The sequence below is a fragment of the Acanthisitta chloris genome, unplaced genomic scaffold (genome assembly GCF_000695815.1).
Source record: "Acanthisitta chloris isolate BGI_N310 unplaced genomic scaffold, ASM69581v1 scaffold1871, whole genome shotgun sequence".
NCBI classification, from domain to species: Eukaryota; Metazoa; Chordata; class Aves; order Passeriformes; family Acanthisittidae; genus Acanthisitta; species Acanthisitta chloris.
Window position 1 is genome coordinate 1 of NW_008654146.1, and position 14,961 is coordinate 14,961.

The window sequence follows — 14,961 nt, forward strand, 5'->3', positions numbered from 1 at the left end:
CGGGGCAGGGAGAGTAGAACAGCTCTTACAGCTTCCCACAGGCAGCACATCCTGCGCGGTCCCACCTTTGTGGCCTTTTCCCTGCTCCTGCCCCAGCAGTGCAGGATGGAAGCCAAACATTGTGTCTCAGTAAACACGCTCCTCTGTGTGTGTGTACAGGGCGTTGATGCCAGGTGTTTACAAGCATTTCTCTATCGGCAGGATCGTTATCCACTCACAGGAGAAAGAAAACTCGGATCCAGATTATATTCCCATCAACAGCCGCTTTAAATGCGTACAAGGTACTGACTGCTGGGGGACAAGGTTGGAATCCACTGCTGTTCATCCACAAAACCTAAATTTAGTGGTGTTTCTTGACCTGCCTCCTGAGCAGATGTGGATTGAATCCTTCCCTGTGAAACAGCATTGGTAGAATCCCCTTGGGTCTCATCCGAATTGTCATTCCCTGTAAGCATGCGTTGCCTGGTTCTGATGGGTTTGGCATCACATTTGGTGTGTGCTGGTATCTGTCTGTCAGTCTGTCTTCTCAGTCATGGCAAGAGTTGAGAGTGTTCACCCGATCCCTGTCTGTTTAGATCAAAACTTCAGTAAGATACGACAGGCTCTCAGCTTCCAACAGCCACCCGTGGGATGAGGAAGAGCTTTAGGCCTTGTCTTGGAAATACTTAAATAGCATCTGGGCAAATCCTTGTCAGGAATAAAAGCACTTTTTCCCAGATTGACTCATGCCCTGTTGTGTAGCTCAGGTTGATTCTGGTCTTGGGTTTGCTCTGTAGAGAAGCTGTTAGGTTGGCCTTTCTCAAAGTAGCTGCACTGATAGGGGACATTCATGATAGGCTCTGCATGTTGGGAATCTCCCTGGGGCACTTGTTGGGAGGTGACTGTCCAGGTGTGGCTGTTCTCTCTGCCAGAGGCATTAGGAACGTATGGATGTAACAGTGGGAGAGCTGCTTGTTAGCCTCTGTCAGGACTCGTGTGGCTGGTAGCAGGCAGTGTGATTGAGCCCTCAGTTACTGCAGTATCCAGCATGAGCTCTCTTGATCCTGTTTTTCTCTTTTCCAGAGGCAGAAGAAACTCTGCTGATTGATATAGCTACAAACAGTAAGTTTTATAAGGGCAGTGATGTGGCTAAAGCTCCTGTCAGGGAACAAGCTGCCTGGTGCTTGTGTCACCTTCCCAGTCTTCCCCCAGGCTCTGTGTTTGTGCTCTGCTCAAGCAGTGATTGTTTTCCTTCTGATGCTGTCGTCTGGCTCTGTCAGTTGTGACAGACATGGTCTGAAACACAGATGATTGAAACATTTGTAATTTTGATGTTGCTTTTGGAGCTCTTCTCTGTGAGATTGCAACAGGGAGAAGGATTCTTTAAGCCAGGAGAACATGCTGAGGATACCCCAAATAGGGTGGGGGGATTTCAGAAGTGCAGGGAAAGTGTCATAGGCGAAGATTTCCACCAGAAATTACTGCTGGGAGTTACTGAGCTCCCAGGGTACCTGGAAAGCCTGGTGACTCTGTGTGAGCCAGCCTGGGCTGACTGTGAGTCTGTTTGTGCCTGAAGCGGGCTGCAAGGTCCGGATACAAGGGGACGAAACACCGGAGCGGCTCTTCGAGATCCCTGATGAGGAGCACTGCTTGGGATTCCTATCGGAAGTACAGAGCATCCAGGAAGGTGAGCACAACTGCACCTTTGTGCGTGAAATCCTCTGACTGCCGGCAGTTTCTGACAGAGATGTTCTTTTTCCAGCCCACCTGAAAGCTTCTCTTCCTGAACCTAAGGACTCAGCCATCTGGCATCAGGTGGAGATGAATTTCCCAGGACAATCACAGGCCTCTTCTTCAGGTACAGTCATCTCTGCTCCAGGGCCTGTGCAGTGGAGGGGAGCTCAGGGAGGGAGCTGGGTCTGATCCTGCCCTTAGCAGCTTGGCCTCTGCTCCCTTTCCTCCCTTCACATCACCTGCACAAAATAAACCATCTGGGTCCTTGGATTCTGCTCCCAGGACCATTCATTCCTTCCTGAGTGGTCTCTTTTGCCTTGGTTTTTATATGTTAAGCTCCCTCCTGCCTTGGCTTGTGGTTAGTGCCCCTTTCTCCCATTCTCTGAATCACACGGTTTGTATGTTCCCACTGTCATTGGGTTTTTAGCCTTTTGTAAAGTTATATTTTTTCCTTCTTGATCTGAGCTTTTTCAGGTTGTTTTCTTTAGGCATTGTGCTTGGATTTTTTATTACAGGAGCTCTAGGTTTTGAGGATGACTTCAATACTCTGAGCCTGGAAGAGAGAAGGAACATGCAAAATCACCAAACAGGATCTCGCCGGGAGCCTCCACCTCCTCCTGTTCCTCAGAACAGGCAGTAAGTAACACAAGGGATCTGTTCCCTTTTTCACTTCTCTTCCTAGACAGCAGAACCAGTCCTAGTGCTGCTCTTGCCTCCTTCCTAGATTTCACCGAGAGAGAGAAGGTACATCGAGAGATCAACCCAAAGTGACCAACACGATGCGCAAGATGTTTTCACCCAACACACAGTCAGGGCAGAGAGAGAGGCTCATCAAACACGTGCTGGTCTGTAAAAGGTCTCTGTTCTGAGGTTCAGGTGAGGAAGGGAAGGGACAGAGCTATGGGATGTGGAGTGTCTGCTGTGAGCTTGGATCTCACCCAGGTTTAGTCTCTGGCACCTGCTGATGGGTGGCATCCTGAGTGGCCAACAAGGATGGTGCAGCCCAAAGGTCACCAGGTGCCTGCTGCTCCTTTTGTGTTTTCTGTGTGTGTCAGATCACCCTCAATAAGGCTGGAGCAATTGGGCAGGAAGGCAGAGCTATGGGATGTGGAGTGTCTGCTGTGAGCTTGGATCTCACCCAGGTTTAGTCTCTGGCACCTGCTGATGGGTGGCATCCTGAGTGGCCAACAAGGATGGTGCAGCCCAAAGGTCACCAGGTGCCTGCTGCTCCTTTTGTGTTTTCTGTGTGTGTCAGATCACCCTCAATAAGGCTGGAGCAATTGGGCAGGAAGGGTGAAGGCAGATATTCCGTCACACTGTCCTGGTGTTGCCCCACATGACATGGTGTTAAAAGAGCCAGATATTTGCTGGTGGAATGTCTTAATCCGAGAGGAGTGTCACTGTGAGTGAGCCAAACTTGGCAGAATTTTTGAGGAGCAGCTGAGGGAGCTGGGGGGCTCAGCCTGGAGAAAAGGAGGCTTGGGGAGGACTTTTCACTCTCTACAACTCTCTGACAGGAGGTTGGAGTTGAGGGAGGGGGTTAGCCTCTTCTCTCAGGGAACAAGTGACAAGAGAAGAGGACACAGCCTCAGGCTGTGTCAGGGCAGGTTCAGGTTTGACATCAGGAAGAATTTCTTCATGGAAAGGGTTGTTAAGCATTGGAAGGGGCTGCTCAGGGAGGTAGTGGAGTCACTGTCCCTTGGAGGTGTTCAAGAAACAATTGGACATGGCACTTAGTGCTCTGCTCTAGTTGACAAAGTGGTGATTGGTCACAGGTTGGACTTCATGATCTTAGAGGTCTTTTGTAACCCAAATGATTCTGTGATTATTTTGGTTCCCCCATGGCTGGCACGGCCTCATGCTGGGACCATTCACATGTATTTCTTCTTATGTTGCTGCCGTGGTTTTCATTGTGTTTTCTAACAGTTAACCTGCTTTTGTGTTGTAGGTTTTTTGTGGGAACATGGAATGTGAACGGGCAGTCTCCTGACAGCAGCTTGGAGCCATGGCTTGTGTGTGACATGGAGCCTCCAGACTTCTACTGCATCGGGTGAGTTGCAGTGGTCTGGATTTACTGACAAGGCTGATACCTTGGTGCTCTTGATGGGATCCTGGAGGGCTGTGTTTGGGTTAGGTTCCTGTTGTGTTCTCAGAGGCTGCATAGATCTGAGCTGTGTCTCACAAGAGCTGTTTGAGGACAAAGAGCCATGGAGAGGCAGAAAATTGGGTTATATGGGGCTGGCATGACATAAAACAGATTTTCCTGGAGGCATCTGCAGAGCTCTCTGATTGTCCTCTGCCTAAAGTGCTGCGTCCCAGGGTGAGGGTTGCTGGGGTGTTTTGGTTAGAGTCTCAGGGGCACTGTGGGGAAATGATGCTGCTTTATTTAGCAAGTGGCCATAAGGAGCTGCTCCTCCAAGTGCTGTTGCTGGAGGTTTCACATTTCTGTAGGAAGAGGTGGATGTGCAGGAGGACTGGAGGTGCTAAAGCTCTTAAGTTTCCAGGTTCCAGGAACTGGACCTCAGCACGGAAGCTTTTTTCTACCTTGATTCAACGAAGGAGCAGGAGTGGCTGGCTGCTGTGGAGAGGGCCCTGCACCCTCAGGCCAAGTACAAGAAAGTGAGTTCTGCTCAGCAGCCTGGGGTCTTGTCATAGAGCTGGCATGATGGGAAGGAAAAGGGAAAGGGGCTCCCCCCTTCCTCACCTGCCCAAGGAACAGGGATTGGAGAAACCAAGGATGGTACTGGGCACATGTGTACCTGGACATGTGTCAAGTGTGCCAGGTTAAATCTGGAGAGTCTGTTTCTGCCCCACAGTTGCAGGGGGAGATTGTGCTTTGAAGTAGAAATTCCATATAGAAGGTAGGTGCCAGGGAAGCAGTGGACTCAGTTCTCTACCTTTGTTACCCTCTCACCCTGTAGTATTGAAGCCAAGTGTGTCCTGAGCTGGTAAATTAAATGAATAGCTTTTCCCCAAAGGAATGGAACAATGAAGTGAAATCTTCAGAGGCTGCTGCCTTGGGACAGAATTGCTTCAACTATGGCAGCAGAACTTTGTTCTGGCTGGTTTAGATCAAGCTGTTGGGTTTATCTCTGCTGTAACAAACCTTTCTGCTGCAGGGACCAGTCTTAAATACATTAACAAGTTTGCCCTTTACTCCTTAGCCCATGTGTTCACTGTCACACCCCTTTTCTGCCTGCTCTGAGCTGAACTCAGGGGCAGGTGTTACAGGGAGTGAAGCAGGAAACAGAGCACCTTGCTGATCTGAGACCTGTCTGGGAGAGCCAGGAGTCATGGCCTGAACTGCAGAGAGGCTTCTGCCCCCTCTCTTGGCTTTACTTGAGTTTTGGATTACTTTCTTCCACCCTGGTGTGAGGGAGAGCACAGGATATGCCTGCAGTAGGGGGAAGTGGCTTAAACTGTAGATAAGACTTGTGGTTGCTTGTAAATTCCGCTCCTGCAGAACAGGCTGAGACCTTGGGCTCTCAGCTTCTTCCCTCACTGCATAGGCTTAAACCCAACAGGTCTGGATGTCCTTATGCTTCAAAGCATGTAGACTGCACTCAAGAAGGTGAGGCCTTGTTGCTGGTTTCGGAGCGCTGACCACACTGTTTTGGAGGTGTAGGGAGGTGATGGACTGGGTGGTGTTTTGGCTTATCGTGTGTCAAAAATCATCAGCAGACCCAAGAGCCCTGCTGGACAGGGCACGTTAGCATGGTGTTACCTCCTGTGGGCTGAGCTCTGCAGCAGAGCTCCTCATATCCAGGGAGAGGCCCTTTGCAGTAGGGAGCAAGTGTTTCCTGAAAGCAGTTGGTCTGTATAGCGCAGAGATGCCTTTTGATAGCCCATACATCAGGCACATCTGCCTCGGGGAAATGAGAACATTTCTATCCATTTCCTCTGCACCTGCCACCGACTCCATTGGAGTTCAGAGTAAGCCAGGGTGAGCCCTGACTCCCAGCTGCACCTGCAGCCTCAGGACAGACACAGCCCTGCCCCAGGCCTAGCTGGAGCACTCGGGTTCTTCTGTGGTTGTTGTGCATAGCAAAGGCTGAGACCTCAGCAACAGACCAGCTGTGTATTTATTCAGTTTCTTTCACCTTACCCTGTTGTAGGGAAGCACTGGAGTGGGGAATGCAGTGAGCTCAACACAGCTGATGGCTGTTGGAGAGTGACAGATTAACCCCCAGAATCTTGCTTGTGGGACAGGAGGTCCTTTGGGTAGTGTTGCCATTAGGGATTCTGTTAAGTACAGAATATGATGGAATGGAGAGTGAGAGCCGGCAGATCAGAACTGCATTCCCACCGCCTCTCTGGGAACTCAGGATCCTGTTTATTTTTGCAGGTGCAAATGGTCCGCCTGGTTGGGATGATGTTGCTCGTATTTGCTAAGAAGGATCATCTGAGCAATATCAGAGAGATCGTGACGGAGTCTGTGGGCACAGGAGTCATGGGAAAGATGGTGAGTCATCAAGGCCAGCTTGTTGCTTCCCTATATCCATGCAAGAAGCAGCACGGTCTGGTTTCATTCACCTGTGCCATCCCTGTCCCCTCCCCATGCCTCACCTGCTCTGACCCCACTGGTACCTGCTGTCCCCAGGGCAACAAGGGTGGTGTGGCCATCAGGTTTGTGTTCCACAACACCACCTTCTGCGTTGTCAACTCCCACCTGGCTGCCCACGTGGAGGACTTTGAGCGCCGAAACCAGGATTATAAGGACATCTGTGCACGGATGAGCTTTGTGACCCCCGATGACAGCCTACCTCAGCTCAACATCATGAAGCATGAGTGAGTTGTGTTGATGAAAGCCCTTTTGAGGTGGTGTTGAGTAACCCAAATCAAGTTTTAATTGCAGCAGCATGAGGTTTCTGGAAGTGCCAAGGGCTGTGGTGTGCTGCGGCTCCTGCAGTCAAACTGTGACCTTCTCCTCACTGTCCCCAATGTTCCTCTTCTTGCATTTGAGTATAACTCTTTCTTCTCAGCAGGCTTAAACAGAATACAAATGATTGGTGCATCTGTAGTTAATATTTGAACCATTTAAAAACCAAACATAAAATGTAGAGTGGATTAGTATGGAAAAAAAACTTCAAATATTAGATTATCCTTGATAATCCACTAAAGAAAATGTTGAGGTTTGATTATAAACAGGAAGAGCTTTGGTACTAGGGAGGGGTTTAAATTTTAATCTTTAAATGAAACCTTTATGGAGTAAAGAGTGAGTCCCATGAGTGTTTCTTGAGCGGCTGGTAAGGAGTAGGCTATGGGTCAATTTGAAAGCCTGGAGAGGAGCAGGGTGGGAGTGGTGCGGCTGAGGTGTGGCTGATGTCTGAGATGGGAAACAACACCCTGAAGGTTGTACAAACTCTACTCCTGCCAATTCTGTGTCAGTCAGTCTGAGCTGGATAGGTGGTATAGCTCTGGCTGAACAAAAGGCAGTGAAAAACCAACAGGTAAAACCAGGGCATCACATGAGGGCTGAGCCTGCAGATACAGATGCCTCACCTGCTTGGCTGGCTGACAGGCAGGCTCTGCATAACGAGCTCCACCACTGGGCTCTTCTGATCATGGAATACCAGATGGATTTTATGTGAAGCTTGGTGGGATACACTGATTTCACTTCATTAGAGAGTCAGTGATGTTCTCCCACTGAACTAAGTCTTCAGTCTTTGGAGGATTCCAAAGGAGATGGACTTAGTTCTGTAGGACCTGCTGCCACTAGAAATTTCTGCTGTTGGGCTCGATCTTCTGTGTCTCCTTCTGTCTTCCACATATCTCAGCCTTAATTACCAGCAACCAAGCAACTGTTGCTGGTTGCTTTGCCCCTTCTTTCCTGTGTGGCCTGGGATACTCACTGCTGGCTCTTCCTTTCCTTTCCTTTACCCAGAGAAGCCATGGCTACCCCATCCCTGGAAGTGTTCAAGGCCAGGTTGGTCAGGGCTTGGAGCAACCTGGTCTAGTGAAAGGTGTCCCTGTCCATGGAATGAGATGGGCTTTAAAGTACCTTCCAAACCAAACCATTCTGGAATTCTCTGTGTCTTTGTTTCTAGTGTTGTCATCTGGCTGGGAGATCTGAACTACAGGCTGTGTCTGCCAGATGCCAGTGAGGTGAAGAGTCTCATCAGCAAGAACGAGCTGCAGAAGCTGCTGACATATGACCAGGTCAGAGAACTCACTCACACTTGTCCTGTGCCTGTGAGGTCATCTTGGTGTAGGATGTGCCTGTGCTTGAGAGGAACTGGCAGACACAGAGCTGGGGCAGGGTCTGGACCACAAAGAGTGGCTGAGGGAGCTGGGGGTCTCAGCCTGGAGAAAAGGAGACTCGGGGGACCTTCTCACTCTCTACAACTCCCTCACAGGAGGGCGAAGCCAGGTGAAGGTCAGGCTCTGCTCCCAGGGAACAAGTGACAGGACAAGAAGAAATGGCTTCAAGTGGTGCCAGGGGAGGTTTAGGTTAGATATTAGAGAAAATGTCGTCATGCAAGGGGCTGTCCAGCCCTTGCACAGGCTGGTGGTAGTGGTGCACAGTGGTGGAGTCACCAGCCCTGGGGGGATTTAACAGACATGTAGATGGTGGCACCTGGGGACATGGTTAGTGGTGACCTTGGCAGTGCTGGGGGAGCAGTTGGACTCAATGATCTTGGAGGGCTTTTCCAACCTAAATAATTCTGTGACATTCTGCGATAAGGACCTATAAACATAGACACTGGACCCTGACAGAGCTCTGGGTGTGCTGGTGGCAACAATCCCCCAAACAATACCAGACTGTCCGTACTTGGGTAACTGGGTGACTCAGGCAGTTACTGTGGAAGTGTTTGTGCCTCAGTGGAGTTGTTCTCTGTTATGAACAAACTACAAGCTGAACACAGGAATTTGTAACAGCAACAAAAGCTGCTGTGATCAGTGTTGTAGAAGAAGTATTGATTTGTAGGGCAAATCTGCTCAGCCTGTTTGACCAGAATTCTGTCCTGTCGCCTTCCCCACTCGACACTTCTCTGCAGCACACTGAAACCTGAGGCAGGTGCCTTTCAGGTGAAGGATTGCACTTGTGCAACACGGGCAGCAATGGTGTAATATCATTTCTGACGCGGTTCAACAGTAAATCTGATTGATTCTGCTCTAGAGCTCATTTCTGCCATACTATGGAGCTTTGTGCAGGAAACACCTGTAGCTTATGTTTTAGTGAGGAAAACAGCTAGGAGATTTTTCAGAAGAGGAAAAGAGAACAGGAAGGTTGTCAGTCAAGTGCAGTCCTGGAGGCTCTTGCTAAAATGATTGGCAGGGAAGGAGCAATGATGGTGTTCTTTACCCTGAAAACTAATGAAGGCATTTAGCACAAGTGGAGCAATTAATATTTCCCTTAACTCTTGTTTGATGCTGCCTGCATAGTCTGGTGAGCAGCACCATGCCCATTTGTACTCAGCCTGTTTGGGAAACATTCCCCTGATGGGTTGAATTTTTACTTCTGTTAAAGGTGTGTGGTCTGAGAGGCAGTTTGGGGGTGTCTGTGAGTCCTGTGGCTGCAGGTTGTGGTTGCTCTGTAGATATGCTCTTTGACACTGCTGTGTGGGGAAGGGTTTCTGGGTTTTGGGTTTCTTCTTTTTAAAGCTTTCTTTTTCTGCTTTAGCTGAATATTCAGCGCACCCAGAAGAAAGCATTTGCAGATTTCATCGAGGGAGATATTAAATTCATCCCCACGTATAAATATGACTCTAAAACAGATCGCTGGGACTCCAGGTACATCGGCTGCCACTGGGCCTATTTACCTATTACATATAAAGCATTTTCTCACAAATCTTCATTTCCTGCTGCCTAGAGCTGGGAATACCTGTCAGTGTTATGTTTGCCCTCCTGCCTTTCCCCTAGTTTATGCAATAAGCAGCCCCTCTGTACATTGACCAGGTAGATCCCTTAAACCTGCCTATCCCTCTGGATATGAAGGCAGGTGAAGCATGAGCTCAGGTGACCCTGCACTGGAGGCTTTTTCTGCGACCAGGGACAGGCGAACAGTGTAAAAAGGAATAGAAAAGATAAGGAAACAGGCTCTCTGAGTCACCCTGTCCCCTGACTTGCACACCCACGGGGTGGCTGCGCTGTGATAGCAGCCGTAGTTTCCCCCAGACATGGCTGCATCTGCTGCAGGAGCTGCTCCAAAGGGAGAAACTCCCAAGAAGGAGTTTTAAACCATGTAGTGATTGGATTTGACTCTGCCTGTGTTTATGAATCAGCACAGTAGTTAATCTGAAGAAGGATAACCCAGAATTCAGGCTTCAGAACATAATAGTGATGACTGAGTAGACTTTCTGTAGTGGAAATAGTAAGGGATGATCAGACTGTGGCCAGAAAGATCCGGCAGCAAAAGAAAGTTGTGCAGCTTGGGTCACAGCACACATGGCTTCAGGCTTTGGAAACAGGCTTGATTGAGGTTATTTTGTTTCCTGATTCTGGAAAAAACAGGAGTTTTACCTGCCGTATTGGGCAAAGGGAAGAGAGCAGAAGAAGTACGATAGACTTCAAGCTGGGGGAAACGATAGGAGTTCATCCCATCCCTGTTGCGATGGTGGGGGTGGAGGGAGCTGCCTGGCTGGGAAGAGGAACAGCTTGGATGGTTTGTTGGGATTGTTGGACTTCTCTGCTAACATGGTTTTCTTTGTAGTGGGAAGTGTCGCGTGCCAGCGTGGTGTGATCGGATCCTTTGGAGAGGAGGGAATGTCAATCAACTCCGGTATGGCAGTCACATGGACCTGAAGACCAGTGACCACAAGCCTGTCAGTGCACTTTTCTGCATTGGGGTGAGTTTGTTTATATGCTGGGGCAGGATCCCAGACTAGGCTGAGTCTACTTAAAGTCGAGCCTTTCTCCTCTTCCTCAGGAGAATCATGAGGATTGCCACAGGACGCCAATGCTGTCCCACAGAGATAGGTCCCAGTGATCTCCCAGTGGTGTGGCCAGTGGCCGGACAGACCCTGGTAACATCTGCAGGGGTGGACTATGCCCAGAGTTGCAGGTGCAGCTTGGGAGTATACCCGGGCATGTGAACTCTCTCAGCCTTTCTGCTGCTCAAGCAAGTGCTTAGAGAAATAATTTACTCCTGCACTTTGCCCATGACCAAGAGAGTTCCTATGAAGCTGGTCAGAAGCTTTGCTGAGTGTTTTCTGGTCTCCCACAGGTGAAAGTTGTGGATGAGCAGAAGTATCGGAAGCTGTTTGAAGACATTGTTCGTTTAATGGACAAGATGGAGAATGACTTTCTTCCCTCACTGGAGCTGAGCAAGAGAGAGGTGAGGATGAAACCAGAATCACTGTCACTTCCCAAACACAGCAGCCTTAGAAGTACCAGAACTACTTTTAAAGACTTTCATTCAGTAAACTGGATTATAGGAAATTGAGCTCTCTCCCTTACCTTATGATCAGGAATGGATTTAGAAAGGACTTGTTGTCTTGGCTCCTTGGCAGGGCTTTTGTGAGGAATTGTGCATTGGGTAGTCTCCTCTTAGCCATGGGGAGCCACTGCAGAGTCTGGAGGAGGCCAGCTGTGTGCCCTGTCATGGCCACTAACATCATTTGTGTTTTCTCTTTGCACTGCAGTTTGAGTTTGAGAATGTGAAGTTCCGTCAGCTGCAGAAGCAGAAGTTCCAGATCACCAATAATGGGCAGGTCACCTGTCACTTCTCCTTCATCCCAAAGCTCAGTGATAAACACTACTGCAAGCCATGGCTTCGGGCTGAGCCCTGTGAAGGTTACCTGGAGCCAGGTGAGTTGTGTGCTGGTGTAGACCCACACCCCATCTCTGTTCAATCTCTCCCATCTTTCCTGTGTTCCATCTTTCTTGCCATCAGTCTTGTCTGTTTGTCTTCTCTGTTACGGTCATTGTCCCTGCCACTGTATCTTTGTCCTTGTCATCCATTTTGGAGAGTGTCCACATGTTTGAGAGCTCCTGTGTGTTGCAGATGAGAGCATGGAAATCTCCCTGGACGTGTATGTCAGCAAAGACTCGGTCACCCTCTTGAATTCCGGCGAGGATAAAATTGAGGATATTCTTGTCCTGCACTTAGACCGAGGGAAGGACTACTTTCTGACCATCAGTGGGACCTACCTGCCCAGCTGCTTTGGCACCTCTCTCGAGGCCTTGTGCCGAATGAGGCGACCGATCCGAGAAGTCCCAGTCACCAAACTCATAGACCTGGTGAGTAGCAGCATTCTGGAGCAGCTCTCTTAGAGAGACCTGATTCCCTTCTGATTACTCCCAAAAGCAGGAGTAGTTCCTGCAGCTTGGGTCAGCTGTGCTGGGTCTGAGCTGAGTGACTTTTCACAGACCTTGAGGTGCTGTATTATCCTTCCCCTTTACCACAGCTGATGACTTTTGACAGCCTGTACTTTATCCCTTATTTCTAAGTAGTCTCTAAGTACTGTTCGATGGGACAAAAAATGTGGTCCCAGCACCATGTGTTGGTGTTACTGCTGCTGGCAGGCTCAGCTGGGTGCCGCTGCTGTGTCATAAGAGGTGTGATTGAGGTCCTCTCCTCTGATGCACTGGGGCTTCTTCTGCTGTGCCAAGGGCTCCAGGAGCCTTTTCCTTCCAGACACATTCCCACTGCTCAGAGGAAGGAGCAAGCAGAAGCAGGAGGACTGAAGGAAGGACTGTGCTGTTGGGTGTGGTGTGCTGATGGGTACAGCTCAGCAAATAAGCAGTGTCACAGCCTCTCTGACCAGTTCCTCCCACATCAAACACAGTGAAAGAGAACTCCTCCGATGAGGGAGAACTTCTTGTTGAGGGATAACTCATCACTGAGAGATCTCATCTCCCCAGCCTTCACTGTCCCCCAGCATCAATATTTCTCTTCCTGAAGCCCATTGTGTGTATGTCAGGGGGTGCCCTTTTGTCCTTTGGATATTTCTCATGGCCATTTCTGGAATTAAGCTCTGTTTTGGGATCTAATTCTGATTTCTAGGCTAGTTTCCTCTCTCCTTGTGGCCTTAGCTGGCCATGCTCCAGTGAGGTGCAGCAGGTCCTGAGTTCCAGCCCATGTTCCCATTCTTGTTCAGCCAAGAAAGCGATTTCTTCCTGTTCACCTGAAAGCTCAGCCTTGTTGTTTTGGTCTCTGTGCTATGTGATACCTTTCCTCTCCTCTCTTATCTCACAGTCTCACCCTTACATGAGTTTTTTTGTCCAGTGAGCTGCTGCTTTTCCACCTCTGTAGATTTGTCAGCTTCCACTCCCATTGCTTCCACTTTTCTTCTTCCCTTCACCAGTTGCCCCATGCCTCTTGCTGCTTCTTCCAGTTGCCATGTTTTGTTGTAGATCTCTATTTTTCTCACAATCCCAACATTCAATCATTTTTATAGCAGAATTTTGACTTTGTAACATGACCAGGCTAAGCAGGATCCAGGTGGCAAGATACAGTGTTTGCCTCTCAACTCAAGCAGCTGATCCAGGCCTGGGACTCCTCAGACTTTTGAGGATACGATGGAAAGTCAGTCTTGTTCTAGAAATGGGTCTGGAGCATTTCCTCAGGCTTGGTGGCTTTTCCACCTGCTTTTTCCTGCTCAGCACTGACTTCTTGCTTGTTAGAGAAGAACTCAGGCCCAGACTCTTAGCTCTGTCCTCATAGACACATACTTTTACATTTCTGAGAGTACTTTGAGGCTTCTTCTCCTTTCTTTAACTATGGATTTCCTTCTCCTGTTATTTTGTGACACATCTAGAAATACAGGAAGCAAAACAATCAGCAAAGAGCACCTGTCTCAATGTCTGCAGCAGGGACACATCCCCTGTGTCTGTGGGGAGAGCTATTTTAGTTCTTCTGTTTCTGATCATACCTGTGAGCTGAGAAATTCTTGGAGACAGGCCAAGCTGAGCACTTCCTGCCCAGGGCAGTGGTGCAGGTGCTGCCTGCCCTGCAGCCCAGCGTGTTTGGGTGCAGTTCCCTGTATTTAGGTGCTGTTCAGGCTGTGTGAGGCTGGCAGTGCCTGTACTTTAAGAATCCCTTTCCCTCCTGCACTTGTGTGGTGTTAGGGCTTGTCCTTTGCTGCATCCAGAATTTTCCTCAGCCCAGCTGGACTATGTCTCTGGTTTTCAGTGGTGGGGGTGAGGTCAGTAAGGGGCTGAGGCAAGTGAGTACAAGGTAGCACAGTGGAGGTGGGAGCTTGTCTAGAAATGGTGCTCCTGGTTCTTGCGGGAGAGAGACACTGACACTGCTCTTACACTTGAGGACCTCTCCTTTGGGATTTCAGTATTAACATCTCATCCTGCTTTTTTGGGGATCCTACTGTGGGCTTTAAAAAGCCTCTTGGAAGGACCTCTGTCAGGAGCAGGTAAGTCTTACAGAGCAGACCATGCTGAAGGCTTGACATTAGGGAGAAATTCTTCCCTGTGAGGGTGCTGAGGCACTGGCTCAGGTTGCCCAGAGAAGCTGTGGCTGCCCCATTCCTGGAAGTGTTCAAGGCCAGGTTGGACAGGGTTTGCAGCAACCTGGTCTAGTGGAAGGTGTCCCTGCCCACATCAGGGGGTTGGAATGAGATTAGCTGTAAGATCCTTTCCACCTAAACCCTTCTGTGCCTCTATGAAGAGGTGAGCAGCCAGGCACAGGCAGGTTGGGGGTGGTGAGGCTGGAGATGACTCACTCGTTTCGAAACAAGCCTCTCCCATGCAGGTGGCTGTCTGCCCTCCCAAACCTGTACTGTGTCCCTCCCACCATGCCTCGGAAGAGGAATCTGTGCCAGCTCCTGTTCAGAGCAAGCTGTTCCCGGGAAGAGGCCAGTCTGTTGTGGCTGTGTTAGAACTCGGGAGCTTCCCAACGAAGTGGACACTGCAGAGGCCACAGGGGACCCCAAGATGCTGCTCCCTCCTGGCATGCCTTGTGCCATGGGAACTACAGCTGCTCCCGGCTCAACCTGGGAATGTGTTTGTGCTGTTCCCACCCTAGAAGGTTGATCTGCCAAGACTCAGCTTGGAGAACCTGCTTCCATTCCCTCCTGTGGACTCCATGAGCAGCGTCCAGCCTGCCCTGGCTGGTACAGGGATGGCTGTTTGGGGATGCTGAGGGCTTGGCCGTGCTACCAGAGGGCTTGGCACGCTCCTCCCTGCACTGTGCTAATGCTCTTAGGCTGTGGCAGCAGCAGCCATGGTTTGAGCACAAACCCTCATTTCCCTGACTGTACCCAAAGCTGCTTAGGGGCCCTGTGAGCTCCACAGCTGCCACACACTCAGAAACACAGATTTAGCCCAGGGAATGTTTTATGAGGAAAGAGT

General features: G+C 49.7%; 1 protein-coding gene across 1 annotated transcript in view; it reads left to right on the forward strand.

The window, feature by feature from the left end:
• Positions 1-159: 159 nt before the first annotated feature.
• The window catches only part of OCRL (oculocerebrorenal syndrome of Lowe), a gene marked incomplete at its 5' end in the record, with an annotated part of 19,725 nt that continues 4,923 nt past the window's right edge, over positions 160-14,961 (forward strand). The window contains 15 exon segments of the mRNA XM_009083356.1: positions 160-281; positions 1,063-1,101; positions 1,556-1,666; positions 2,229-2,349; positions 2,438-2,589; positions 3,640-3,763; positions 4,218-4,332; positions 6,059-6,175; positions 6,314-6,501; positions 7,761-7,872; positions 9,338-9,447; positions 10,367-10,502; positions 10,880-10,990; positions 11,298-11,463; positions 11,660-11,895. Coding sequence (XP_009081604.1) covers positions 160-281; positions 1,063-1,101; positions 1,556-1,666; positions 2,229-2,349; positions 2,438-2,589; positions 3,640-3,763; positions 4,218-4,332; positions 6,059-6,175; positions 6,314-6,501; positions 7,761-7,872; positions 9,338-9,447; positions 10,367-10,502; positions 10,880-10,990; positions 11,298-11,463; positions 11,660-11,895 — 1,960 coding nt within the window.